Source organism: Macaca nemestrina, chromosome 7 (genome assembly GCF_043159975.1).
Source record: "Macaca nemestrina isolate mMacNem1 chromosome 7, mMacNem.hap1, whole genome shotgun sequence".
Taxonomy (NCBI): Eukaryota; Metazoa; Chordata; class Mammalia; order Primates; family Cercopithecidae; genus Macaca; species Macaca nemestrina.
In genome coordinates, this window is record NC_092131.1 from 128,630,221 (window position 1) to 128,645,222 (window position 15,002).

The 15,002-nt window shown below is 38.9% G+C and overlaps 1 protein-coding gene across 10 annotated transcripts in view; it reads right to left on the bottom strand.

Moving 5' to 3' along the window:
- Window positions 1-14,766, bottom strand: part of LOC105463782 (neogenin 1) — a 258,380-nt gene extending 243,614 nt beyond the window's left edge. For 3 of the 10 annotated variants that reach the window (XM_011711083.2, XM_011711088.2, XM_011711082.2), the window contains exon 1: window positions 14,420-14,680. In XM_011711083.2, coding sequence (XP_011709385.2) covers window positions 14,420-14,549 — 130 coding nt within the window. In that variant the 5' untranslated portion in view covers window positions 14,550-14,680. Of the gene's footprint in view, window positions 1-14,419 lie in introns of all 10 variants that reach the window. The other 7 variants (XM_011711090.3, XM_011711085.3, XM_011711087.3 and 4 more) reach the window with 4 other exon arrangements.
- Between the last annotated feature and the right edge of the window lie 236 nt (window positions 14,767-15,002).

Consider the following 15,002-nt stretch of genomic DNA (forward strand, 5'->3'; position numbering starts at 1 on the left):
AAATGATGAAAGAGGCATTGAGAGAATTCAGCTTTCAGGAATGATACAGTAGATGGTTTAGACCAATTCTCCTACTGAGAATAACTAAAGAAACTAGACAAAACACAAAATATCTGTGTAAAGGCAATCAAGGCAATGAGGAATTGAGGAACCAAAATCCAAAAAGAAAGAAAAACCAAAGGGACAAATCTGGTATGTGGGGCTCCTTTTGGCCTAGAGCTATCAGCAGATTCTAAAGGCTACTGCTGCAGAGGCTGAGATGAGCACAGCTTTTGACAGACTCAAGCCCAAAGGGGACAAAAACTGGAGTGAGGGCCTGCCAAGAGGGAGGGCAGACCCCTTAAACTGGATCAGAACCTCAAAGGGCTACATCCAAGAACTAAAGGTATATCTAAACTATTTCAACTTATAGAGTCTAAAGCCTAATTTTAAATCACCTCAATCCCTACGTAATGTGGTATGGGACTGTTAGTACCTCCAGCATAACCACCTACCGGAAGCAAAGGTAAATCCTTTCTGGGAGAAGGCAGTATCATCCAGATAATATAGATAATTTTTCATACACAACACCTGGCATTCAATCACAAATAAGAACATGAAAAAAAACCTTCCCAAATCAGGTGATATAACAGACATAAAAGAAAAACTCCTATGGGAACACACATGATGGAGTGGGTTAAAGGAATAAAAATACAAGATGGAGAACTTCAGCAGAGACCTGCAAACTATTTAAAAAAAAAAAAAAAAGAAATGACAGAACTGAAAAAGTCACTAAATGAAATTAAGAATTCAATATAGAGAGTGCTGCCTCGAATCAGAATGTAAACTTATCAGAGACTATTACTGTTTTCCTAACAACCAAAACAGGGCAGACAAGCTACAAATCTATAGTTTTTCTGAACCCATCAGAGAGATAAGGATGTAAGGGAGTCTAAGTGAACTAAATTCCAATAGAATTTAATTCAGAAAAAAATATTTGAAGGGATAACAGCCAAGCCAAGAACTCTTCAAAAGTGATGAAAGTGATCAGCCCACACATACAACAAGCTCAATAAGCAGGATAAATACAAAGAAAACCGTAACTAGGCACATCATAGTGACATTTCTGACAACCATAACTAAAGAACAAATCTTAAAAGTGGCCAAAGGTGGGAGGTAAGCACATTACTTACAAAAGAAGAAAAATAAGACAGCTGACTTCTTACTAGAAAAGATAGAGTTCAGTGGACAATGGAATAACATATTTAAAGTGCTGAAAGAATACACTGTTTACCTAGAATTCTACATTCAGCACCCTCTTCTCAAAAATCCAAAAATGAAGGTGAAATACAAATGTTTTCAGACAGACAAAAGCTGAGAAAATTCATCTCCATCAAATCTAACTAAATGCTAAATTATATTCTCCAGGCAGAAAGAAATGATCCCAGATGAAAGATCAGAGATGCAGAAAAATAAATGAAGAGCAACTGAGAAAGGAAATATGTGGGTAAATCTAAATGAATAACTTAATGAATTTAAATAATTAGATCTAAATGAATAGTGAGTATGAAATAACATCTGATGGATCTTAAATATGCAGAGAACCAAAATACACAACAATAACATAACATAAAAACAAAAGAGAAGGACAAATGGAATTAAGGTGTTATAGAGGCCTTGCACTGTCCATGAAATCATACAAACAAGTTAAAGAAACATTCAGGAAACACTAAATGAATAGTAAAAGAAATTATAACTGGCAAGCTAAAAGAGAGGGAAATACAGAATAACTTAAAATAATCCAAAGACGGCAGGAAAAGAGAGAAAGGGGAATACAGAATAAGCAGTGCAAGCAGAAACAAATAATAAAATGGGAGGTTTAAAGCCAAATATACGAACTGTTACATTAAATAGACATGATTTAGTAAAAAGACAAAAACTGTCAGGCAAAAGAAAACAAAACCTAACCACATGCTACAAACATAAATATATGACTACAGGGCCAAATGCAGTGGCTCACATCTGTAATCCCAGCACTTTGGGGGGCCAAGGCAGGAGAATTACTTGAGCCCAGGAGTTCAAAACAAGCCTGGGCAATATAGTAAGACCTTGTCTCCAAAAAAAAATTAAAAAACTAGCTGGGCATGGTGGTGTGCATCTGTAGTCCCAGCTACTTGGGAGGCTGAGGCAGGAGGATCACTTGAGCCCAAGAGACAGAGGTTACAGTGAGCTGAGATCACACCACTGCACTCCAGCCTGGGCAACAGAGTGAGACTCTGTCTCTAAATTAATTAATTAATTTTAATAAAAGTACATAAAGTACAGAGAAGTCATATCACACACACATTTAAGTTAAAATAATTCAACTATGAGAGTGAGAGAGACAGAGAGAGAATATGAACTAATATAAATAGAACAAGCCATTCTACCTGCCATTCATATGAGCACAAATATGAACTTCCACCAGCTGAGCTCAGCTCCAGAATGTCTTAGTATGAGAATCTCATCACACTGCAATTCCAGAGTTTAAAAAAATAAAATAAAATAAAGTTTCTGTACAATAATACAAGTTTTTCTCTTCATTTGGTAGTTAACAAAAGAAATTATCTCTTCCAACATAGTGGAAAAACTGTCGATGACCAACTTATTGAGAGAGAAAATATCAGCCTCCAACTTGGGGTTTTCTTAAGGTATGCTAAAAGAGAATTACAACAACATGCAATTTTCACTTCACTCGCTGAATTTAAAGATAATGCCAAACTAAAATACAACGTCAATGTACCACCTTTTTAAAAAAATGAATAATCTCCCACCTAGTCATCTTCTGGTGAAATTTCTAAATCCCTAATCATATACTCACATACAAAAATCTACAGATTTTTTTTGAAATCAAGTACCTAGTACCTAGTACATAATTACATTACATGCAGCATTAAATGCAGGAAGGAGAACTGCCCAGCAAGCTGTGAAAGAAAAAGATCGTGATACAGGAATTTTATATCAAGGTCAAGCTACTACGCAAATACAGAGGCAAATCTAAAATCTTAAGTGTGAACAAAGTGGAACTGCCAAGCATCACAATGTCTACATTTCTAACCCCAAAATTTCAATGACTGACAAGGCTGACTCTGAAACAGAAATGCCTCTACTTAACTGTAACTACTCTGAAGAAGAAATAAATTCACTTTTCCACAAAGCTTACAGAGTTTTTTAAAAAGTATTCTTCAGAAAGTGGCAAACACTAACTCCTTAGAACCTCCTAATACACACAATCCTGAAGCTTACTTCTCTGGCTTTGAACAAACTCCAGAGAAATCACTGATTCATAAAATAAGCCCACAATATCTAACAGGAAATAAATGAACTCTTAAAAAGCAAATACGTAATGATAAAGTTAATTTTCATTAAAAATTGGAACATGCACTATCTCCACCTTCCTTCCTACCATGACAGATTATCTTGCTATGATTTCATCATCATCACCCCTCTGCTACATGACAAATTATTAACTCCAGAATAAAAATGAACCTTACAAGAAATAGTTCACGGAACATTTCTGTTGCTTTTGCCTTTACTTTGCCTCATAATGCTCCGTATTTTACACTCCTGGCCAAAAAACAAACTAACAAACAAAACGCCTGCCCATCTAAAAACCCTACTTACGGCTTCAAAATCAGCTCAAGTCCTAAGAAACTCAGCTGAATACCCCAAACTAAACAAATCTTTATCCTCTTCAACACAAGCTGACTCATTTAACAATCTATTTATACATAGCCACCAAATAAACACAAAAAAATCACGTTACCTAATTTTCATGTCTTTTTAGCTAGCCTCTCCACCTAGTATACAATAACAAAAACAACAATAATAACAGTTTACATTCCATGAATAAGCCAGGCTTTGTTCTAAGCAGGGACACATATTAAGTCATTCATTGTTCATTTCAGCCCAGTAGAGTGGGTGGCTATGATATATGTCACTTAAAGAATTGTTCAGAATTGGCTCTGTATGCCTTCGTTCTCCCTGCCTACTGTTCTAATCTGGGGCCATGACATGCCTGCAGGGGTAAGGGAAATAAGTGGCATTACTTTAGCACTAGCTCATTTATTCACACAGGTGTTTCTCAATAAGCCTCCATAGGCAAAATGAAATTTATCATTTTATATAATTCTTATTCTACATCCTTACCTAGCTTTAATAGTGGTATCTTCTTCTGTAAACAGAGGAACATTTCCTCCCTTTGGAAACCCAACTACAGGTGTATGCCTAAGTCTTTGCCCCAGGCTTTCTTTTTCCTTCCTAAGTGTCATGAACTACACTTATGGCTTGAACTATCATCTCTATCAGATAATCTGTGAGCCTAGCTTCTAGCCTAGACTTCTCAACTGAGCCCTAATTCTGCAATCCTTCCTTTTACAGGGATGTTCTGCTGACATCTCAGGCTCAAGGTGTCCAACATGGAACCAATATCCATTGTTTCCAAACTTATTTCTTCTGCCGAATTCTTAATCCACTTTCCACTTTAAATCACCATAGTACCTTGGGCCAAACTGGCATTCAAGTATTTGACTAAATGAACTTAATCACTCCAAACCAAAATTGCTATTTCTGTCTTAAAAGAGGTAACAGCATGTTTCAATTCCTATTTGTTACTCAAATCAATGAATAAAACATTTAATTTTTTTCCTCAGAACAGTTTTAAAGCTTATGAATCAACATCAGGTTAGCATGAGCAGTGGTTAGCAGGAGTCAGATAACTAACCCAATTACTCATTTGCTTATCACTAAGTTAAGAACCACAAGCAGCCATGGAAGTTTTGACAAATTATAAAGTTTTAAATTACTCCTATTCTTAATTACATATTAGCTATATTTATAAATGAACCAATGATTCAAGATACAGAAATATGAATAAAACACGTGAATATGAAATTCTCAGAAACAATATAAACCATCAACAAAAATCTGAAAAGATGCTCAACTCCATTAATAATTTTAAAATACAAAATGTACAGAGTTTTTTTTTTTCTTCTATCAAATTGGCGAAAAGACTAAGAAGTCTGAAAATAACCAATATGTTGGCAAGGATGTGTGGAAACAGACACTCTCGTTTGCTGCTCAAAGGAGTGTAAATCAGCTGTTTAGTAAACAATCTGGAAATAATGTGAATGCACATGCCCTCTTGCCCTACAATTCCACATCCACAAACTTATTTTATGGTTTACCTGCACATGTGCACAAATAGGGACATTTATAAACATGGGTTCACTGCATCATTTGTTTGCAATCAAAAACTTGGGAGCATCAAAAAGAAATTGGTTAAATAAATTATGATATATCAGAAAATACAATTTCATATGGCTATCAAAACAACTCTGATAAATTTATACACACTCACATGGAAAGATGTCCTAAAACAAGTTAAAAATCAGTATGCACAGCAAAATCCAACTTTTTTTGTTATATATGTACTAGATATTTTAAGTATATAATTGTATATATAAAATAGACCAGAGTTATTAAAAGTGATTTCTCTGGGAACAAGGATTGAAGTGTATGATTTCACATTTTATTTTACATAGTACGAAATGTTACATTTTTAGCAATAAAAATTCAACAATTAACTGTACCCCCAAATTAAAAATCCACATACATGTTTCAACAATCAGGTTTAGTAACGCTGTTAATAAAGATAAACGTCATGGCCAGAGGGGTAGGAACCATACCCTGCCACCTCACCTCCCCTCCTGGTCACATTTCCTTTCTTCCTACCTCAGGCATCAAACTGAACCCTTACTAATTTGAGAGGAGATTAAGACTCAAGAGATTTCTGAGGGAAGATCTATCTCCCAAACAGCAACTATATCTACAGTAGGAGGGGATAAAAGGAAAGGCCAGGGGCAGGCAATATCCATTAGTAGTAATGGAAAGGGAAAGAAACTTTCCTCAACTTGGCTGAGACAGTAACTTCTGTTTATGGGAAGATCTCTGTATTCTTACACTTATTTTAAGTATCTTTCCTTGAAACTGTCACAACCTTCCTCTGCACGGGGCACTTCCCGAGATAGTCCTTCTACCTACTTCTGATCAGCTATGAGGCTTAGAAATTAGATTACACTGTTTGTTAGAATTGCCTATGAATTAAAGATAGGCTCTGAACAAAGTCCTTTGGGACTCTGAGATACGTATTTTCTTTGAAAATTATTTCTCTTATTCCCTAGTCTTCAGTTATATTCCAGAGGTAGGTGGCATAATGGTTGAGTTCTATGTAGGTGAGATACAACTAATAAACAGGTTAAGCCGGTGCAGTGTCACATTTGTAATCCCAGCACTTCGGGAGGCTGAGGCGGGTGGATTGCTTGAGTCCAGGAGTTTGAGACCAGCCTGGGCAATATGGTGAAACCCTGTCTCTACGAAAATACCCAAAAAAATTAGCTGGGCATGGTGAGGCACGACTGTAGTCCCAGCTACTTGGGAGGCTGAGGTTGGGGATCACCTGAGCCTGGAAGGTTGAGGCTGCAGTAAGCTGTGATCACACCACTGCACTCCAGCCTGGGTGACAGAGTGAGAGCCCATCTCAAAATAAATAAATAAATAAAACGGTTATCACCACAAGAATTTCTGCACACAATCCCTTGAATATATAACACTATATAAATTTAAAACAACTAGTTGCCCGGGTACAGCAGTAGCTCACGCCTGTAATGCCAACACTTTGGGAGGCCGAGGCAGGCAGATCATTTGAGGTCAGGAGTTTGAGACCAGCCTGGCCAATATGGTGAAACCCTGTTTCTACTAAAAATACAAAAAAAAAATGAGCAGGGTGTGGTGGTGAATGCCTGCAGTCCCAGCTACTTGGGAGGCTGAGGCAGGAGAATGGCTTGAACCTGGAAGGCAGAGGTTGTAGTGAGCCAAGATCACACCATTACACTCCAGCCTGGGCAACAGAGTGAGACTCAGTCCCAAAACAAAATAAAACAAAACAAAAAACTAGTAATCCCACCTCCAACTTCAAAAGCTTTCAACAATTAACCAAAAAGATCTTCAAATTTTACTTGTTATATTTAAAGTTATGCTGTGAATTAAAAAACTATAAATGAAACATAATTTGTTATTATTCTATTCCTAAACTTGTAAATAATAATGCTATTATCTTAACTAGACCTCATAAAGACACATTTTGGTGATTTTATTTTTTTAACCACTAAAGCAGAAAAACAGAAACATTCTGTTTTCAATTTCCACATAGTATCACTACAAAAATTCACTCTGCTCAGGACTCCTCAGTAAGTTTTACTATTGCTGACCAACAATCAATTCTGAAAATCAGTATGATCAATCTCCAGATTTCCAAAAAACATGGGAGTAGCTGCACCCCCAGATGGCTCAATTATGAGCATTCTCATACATTCAAACACTGCAGTAATCACTTAGAGGAAATTATATGTAACTCCTTCTTGAGAATTCTAGTCTACTGGCTTTATAAAACTAAGTTAGGACTACTCTAAAGATACTGAATCAAAATTATGAGGGAAAGCAGCACTATTCCTTGATCAACAGTAACACAATGATTCCAGAATGTATTTTTCTACCTACAACAGAAATGGCACTTTCTCTCACCAAATCAAGTTATGTAATATCTACCTCACCTCCACCATTAGATCAAATGCTTCCTGAGGACAGAAAGCATGTCCAATTCATCTTTATTTCCACAGTGCAGTTTTGTGCATAATTAGCCCTCAAAGAGAGATATTTGCAACCAGCCAAAATTACTGCAACTCTTAGCTTTGCCTATAGAACTGACTTAACAAAAAGTTAAATGTAAGGATTCTTGCTATGAAATAATTTTAAAGAAGGTTATTTCTAAGGATTCTTTAAAAAAGGAAAAGCAGAGACACACAATCTGAACTGTAGACCACCAATCTACTAACTCCTCAGAATTCAAGAACTGACTTCATTCAGTAAAATAAAACATATATAACCAGCTTACCTCTCTGCTTTTTCTTTATGTAAAGGAGTCAAACAGGGAATCAAAACCTGTCTACATAAGCCAGCTCTGTAAGCTGGTCAATTTACTTTACATCCCTCCCAAGCCTAAGAGAAAGCATCTAAATTTCCGGTAATACTGTATCTTAAAATTAAGTAATACTGTATCACAATTACTTAACACTGAAGCAATATAACTCAGCACTAAAGCTATTTTTACACATATAAAATAAAATCATATACAATCATTTGCAAGTAACATAGAAGATTTTCCAATCATATCCTACTTCCCACTACAAAAATAAATAAATAAATAAAGACGTACAATAACTTGGGCTTTAGGGAATGAAAAAAGGTGACTTTTGCATCTGAAAACCAGAAATGACCAGTGTTAGAACACAATAACTGAACAGAAGTTATTAAGCTGAAACAAACCCACTGTTCCATATTATGAACTTCAGAGTAAGAGAAACTTGAAGGTAGAAGGGATCTTTGAAATTACTTATTAATTAGCTCAACCTTTCAGTTAACAGACGAATCTGCATTTTAAAATATGGCCTTAAGTACCCAAAGTTCACAATTAAAAGTGGTAAAACCTTGAAAAAGTTATAAAAGTACTAGTCAATGGTATAACTCTTAATATCATTACTTTTCTATAATAAATGGAACCCTGACTCCCACATACACACACAAGTTAACTTTTCACCAGCAATCCTATATGTGAGAATCCAAAATATAGAAAGACCGTAAGAAAGAATATGTTCATCACAGCATTCTTTATCACAGAAAAATAGTAAAAATAACTTCAACATCCATAACAGGAGAATACACAATTAGCAGCAGAAAGCAGAGGAATAAAGAACATAGGCTTTGAAGTTGCAAAGATCTGGATTCCAATGCCAGCTTTTCCACATGACAGGCTGTGAGACCTTTGGCAAGGCACTTAATATCTGAGATTCAATTTCCTCATCTGTGGAATGTGAAGAAATTGCCATTTTCCTCACAGGACTGTGTAAAAGATTAAATACATGTGAAAGAGCATAGCACAATGCCTGGAACTCAGGGAGTGTTCTATAAATACTACTTTAATTAGCCACTATTATTATATTTGCTCCCTGGAATATTACATACACATTTTAAATAATAGTTATAGGAAAATCTGTATATACTGGCATGGAAGAATCTCCAACACACTAAGTGAAAAAGCAAGTCGAAAAAACAATAGGTAGTATGATCCTGCTTATCTGTAAAAAAATAAAACTATACACACATATGCACATGCAAGGGAAGATATTAAAAGGGGTTACTTATGGGTTTAAAAAATGGAATTTGTGGTTAGGAGTGATAAAATGTTTTATTCTATGTATTTTTATATTGTTTGACTGCAAACAAACATATTTATGTATTTTTAAATAAGTTTTTAAAACAAAATGATTTAAAGATAATGTGACAACAAAGAAAAATGGTATGTCAAGGGAAAACATTTCAAGTTATACATACACCATAATTACAATGTAAAAAGATAACATGCCAGATAGGCAGTAACTAGAAAGAAATATACCAAAATTATACCAGTGGGTCTAAATGACTTTTTTTGTCACTATTTACAAAATTTTTGAATCAAAAAAACTCTCCTCATTCTAAATGAATCCAAAATTTGGGCTCTGTTTTAAAATCATCTTTCACTAGCTTGTGTTCATGACAAAGTTGATTTTTCAAAATCTTAAACACAAAACTTTTCCTCACTTCACTTACCTCTCCGGTCAATATGATCTTACCTACAGTTATTTCCTCTAACTGTTCGCCAATTATTGACGCAACCTTACCCAGAAGCCTAAACACTTACCAATGATATGGTAAATAGTTCCCAATCACATGGAAGTCACTTATAAAATAAAGTGTTTGGAAAAAAGACTATTAAATAGAGCCTCCATATGAGATTTATTAAAGTTGCCCCAATATTTTAATTGAGGTAGAGAAAAACTCGTAAGAAACCAGCAATGATTAAGCCAAAAGAAAAAAAAAATCTACACTTCCAAATAATTTAATAGAATTATAGTATATTTTTAGAGTTCACAAAGAAACAGTAAAGCCATTCTACACAGGTATGGTACTTTATAGTTTATGAACAATTTTACATTTTATTTTTCTGACAATCCAGTTAGGTAGGTAAGGTATTATTCTTGCCTGCCTATATCTCCCAACTTACAGATGTATGTGAAGTTGTAGAACCATAAGTCATACTCCATATCCTCTGCCTTCATATATATCTTTTCATTATCCCACATCATGTATTAATTTTCATACAGTTTATGAAAATCAGTCACATTTCTTATCTTCTTTGAGCATTCATCCCAGAATTCTATGATCTCTTTTGTGCCTCATTCTGACAGGCAGAGCAATGCCATCAGTCTTTTCTTTTAGATGACTCAGTAAGATCAAAGATCTTTCCAAAGATGACAAAACTAAAAAACACGAAAACTACGACATATCCAGGAGGATGACCAAGCTCACAAAAGATCTGAAAACTAAGTAATGCGAAGAGTGCCGAAGGAATTAAGGATGGTTAACATAAAGAGGATAAGGGGGAAGGGCAGGGGGGCCCACACACACATGCAAACGTGCACACATGAAATGTGATTAGACATGTGAAGGGCCATCATATAAAGGAATCAGATTTGTGCTGTATGGCCCTAGGGGTTAAAAACAAAGGCAATTCAACATTCAGTCAACAAACATTTACTGGTTATCTTCTCTACGCTACATGCTAGTGCTACATTAGGGAAACAAAAGTGAGTAAGACAACCCAGCCAACCCTTCAGAGGTTGAGACTAGCAGAAGAGACAAGAAAATAAGTAATACAAGATGAAAAGTACTCAGGAAGCTATGGGAACACAGAACAGTGACCATAACTCTCTTTGGAAGAGAGGGCTGGTGGAGAAAAATTCATTGACTAGATAAGGAGTTTCAGAAGTGGACAAGGTGAGAAGTGACAGGAAGAACAGAATGTGCAAAGGCACGGAGATCTCCAGCCGCGTCGTTAATCTGGAGTGGTGCAACGCAAGGTGCATGTTAGGGGTGACAAGAGATGAGGCTTTATTGGGTTTGGGAGAACAGAGGTAAAGAATACAAAGGGCCTCACAATCTCCATGCCAAAGAGTTCTACCACCCAAGCTACAGAACACTAGTAAGAGATTTTAAGTAGGAGAGTGGCATGCTCAGGAAAATATTTCAGAAAGCTCATCCTAGCAGGACAGACTTCTGGAGGGTAACAGTACAGACAAAGAGATTAATTATGGAGTCACTACTGTTAGCCCACGTGGGGATGAAGATGAAAAGATACCGATTCAGAGTCAAGAAATAGCTGAGAGGTAAAAAGCAAAAAGAACTATCAGCTATGGGAATGGGAAGAGGAGGTCTTCTTGATCTCAGCTTGGGCAAGTGGGTAACAGTGATGACCAAGGCAGGCAACACAAGAAGACAAATCCATGCAATTATTCCAACATGAGAGACAGGGGCCAGTAGCTGGTTTGTTCTTGTTTAAAGAACAGGGGTGAAGGAAGCACGAAGGAAGATGACACAGAGTTTAACTTCGAACTTGAGTAACCTAAGATGCCTATTTAGTGAAGCTAGCAAGTGGCACGTGAGAAAGCATCAATTAAGAGAGTTCTCGGCTCACAGGTGGCAACTGAGGGCAAACAGAGTATGTGAAATGAGATAAGCTTTAGATACTAATATTTAATGAGTTAAAGAAAAGTCAGAAAGACAAATGAAGAATTAATCAGAGAAGAGATTAACCTGAAGATAGAGTAATGCTGAAAAAGGTAAGCAAAGAGGAAAAAATGTAAGAAGGGTGGGGAGGGTGAAAACTACAGTGAAATGTATTGTATAAAGCAAAATTTTCTAACAGATGTTATTCAACACAGAAATGGACTACCCTGTAAGGCAATGAATCACATCATGAAATAAATGGTTCAGGCAGAAGCTATAGAGTCCTCGGTGAAGAATGTTCACTCTAAATAGAGAAGACCTGCATTGCACAGGCTGCTGTCATGTCATCTCCCCAAGGTCCCTATGTATCTTTTCAGTAATCTGCCCTTCTTCACAATACAAGATTATGTTCCTACTCAATTCCAACTCTCCTCCCTTGCTGAACATTTTCTATCACCCGTCCTTTACTTTTTACTTTTTCCTCCACCTCCGTATGTCTATGTCTAACCTCAGACAGAACAACACCTTCCATTTATCCTATTGTCCCACATCTCTATTTGTCTCCACCTTTTACTACTGAACATATCTACTCTCCTACCATCTATTCACTATAATCCCCTACAAAAAGATTTCTGAGTCTATCACTCTACAAAAATAAAAAAAAAATAATAAAACTACTGACAAAGGACATCTGATCTGTGGACAGCTCGTTCCAGTTGCTGCTTACTCAGTTCTCCAGTCTCTTGATCTCTTCCGCAGTTTTATGGCAGAACTGACCAATCCCTCCTTATTGCAGTTATTCCTTTCACTTTTGTAATGAAGCAGAGCGGTTTACAGGAAACACTCTAGACCGAGAACCAGAAGATCTATGTTCTAGACCCAACTACACCGCTAATTACCTGTGAGCCTCCCCACCTCCACTCCTACTCACTCCTCAGATCTCAGTTCTTGTGAGGCACCCTAACACCCAGACTAGATTATGTCACTCCAGTACCTACTTTCTCAAACCTATTCTCCTTTGTAGTGCTTATCACAATTCCTTAATTATATAATTAGTAGCTGGATGGCTATCTTTCCTACCCACATACCAGACTGTAAACTCCATGAAGGCAGAGAGCACATGCCTTGCACCTCATCTGTGCAAAATAAAACCTGTCAATTGAGTTAATGTTGAAACAGATGTTAAGACCACTTCCTGAGACTGCTTACATTATTTTTATTATCCTAAGTAATAAGATTACTAGCATTTTAGTTACTTACAAAATTATCGACAAAGCTTCAAACAAAAACTCCATCTATTAACTTGAAATTTGATGAACTACATATGAACTTCCATATAAAATAGATCATGAGTAACAGGAACTTGTTTTCTAAACATTTCAGCACCAAAATGTGTTCTAAACCACATATGGACTGAATGTATAAATGTACATCATGACATAAGCGACGTTTAATTTGACATTAAAACACTATTGTTTACGTAGCTGTTTAGAAAATACCCACTGGTACTTTAGGTTTACAGCTGTTCTTTACCATTGGCAAAAGCCATGAGCTACATACACAGCAAGGAAATGAAAAGTTTACCAGTTAAGTTACCTTGCAGTGTGATTTTAAATATTATTTCATAATATTTAAAATATTATTTCATAATATTATTTCATAATATTCATAAAACAAGTACTGGTTCAGCGGTAAGATTGCTTTCAAATGTAAAAATATATCTCACACGAGTGAAAGTTTTGTCAAGTTTTACGGTACCCCACCTTGGTCAAACAATTTTAACAGATTACACGCTAATTTGACTTTCAACTGCTGAGTGTATCCTGCTCAACAATACCGTGAGGTCCTTCCTGGAAGGCTTGGCATTTTTGTTCGTTGGTCCCCTTAAGTAAATAGGAATGCAGGTGGTTTCAGTAATCTATAATATTCCAAAACAGAACTGAAAATGGCTTTTGAGGTTCAATATGTTTATACAATGCCATCTCAAAACATCGTACAAGTACTTAAAATCCGATGCTCAGACAATTCCCTTGGTTAAGAGTGGTTAACAGGCTGTAAATATAGTTGTAATCCCCAGGAAAGAGGAGGCATTCCATAACGGAAACACTAACAGATACGATCACTCCGTGCCGCTCTCCAAGGCGTCCTCATCGTTAAATCAACACCAGGGGTTGTGAGCGGGCAATTGTGCCCCTCTGACACCCCCGCTCTTCCGCAGACTTCGGGCTCCAATCCCCGCGCGAGGAGTCCCTCGAGACCAGCCAGCGCTTCCCCGAGACTTCGGAAGCTGGGAAATCCCTGGCCAGGGAACCAGGAGTTCAAGCCCCCTCCCCTTTCCTTTCCTGAAAATTAATGAATTGGCCATCCGATTGTTTATTTAATGAGGTGTGTAGTGGCCTCTACTGGTGCTAGTGTGAGCACAAGAATGTCCCACTCTTACAAGTGGGATGAACCTGGGGGAGGGGAGAGAGGCGAGGGGTGAACCTGCCTCCAGGTACAAAGCTCGGAACTAGACCTCGGCGCCCCCGACCTGCCCCCCGGCAGCCGCCCCTCCACCGGCGGCGCCCCCTTTCGCCCTTCCCCTCCCCACCACGCACGATCCCCTTTCTCTACGGCAACCAGAGCCGAGGCAGAGAAGTTCCTGCACGTTTCCTCCTGGATCCTAAACAAAAACACCGCAGCCGCCGCCGCCTGAGCCGGTGCCGCGCCCCCGCGCACCCCCGGGCCCGCGCCCGCCGCTTACCTGGGGACTGCGGCGCGGAGCCGCTCCTGGCGGCCCCGGCGCCCGGCGTCCGGCGCCCGAGCAGCAGCAGGCAGTAGAGCCAGAAGGAGGAGGTGCTGAGGAGTCGCCGGGCTCCCCGCTCCGCCGCCATCTCTTCCCCGAGAGTGAGCGGCGGCGGCGGCGGCGACAGCGCCGCGGAGCCCTTGCCTTCTTCCCTTCCGCGCGTCTCAGCCGGTCCCTCGCTGCAGGCTCGGCTCCCGCGGCCGCCGCTGCTCCAGCCCGGCCCGGCCCGGCCCGGCCCGCACGGCCCCTCTCGCGGGAGGGGAGACTCAGGGGCGCCTCCCTCCTGCAGCGGGGCGGGGAGGGGAGGAGAGCGGAGAGGGGGAGTCAGTACATTCCGGGGCGGGGGGGTGGGTCGGTCTCCAGGTTCCAGGCGCCGCCACCCGCCGCCGACTCCGGCTCCACACACCAGCGCGAGGGGGGCGGAGACCGAGGACGGCGGGGGCGGGGGGCGGGAGTCCCGGGCGCGCGCACGCGCACGCGCACGCGCGCACCTCCCTCGCCCGCACCCCCTGGGCTCCGCGCGCGGCCCACCCCCGCTCCA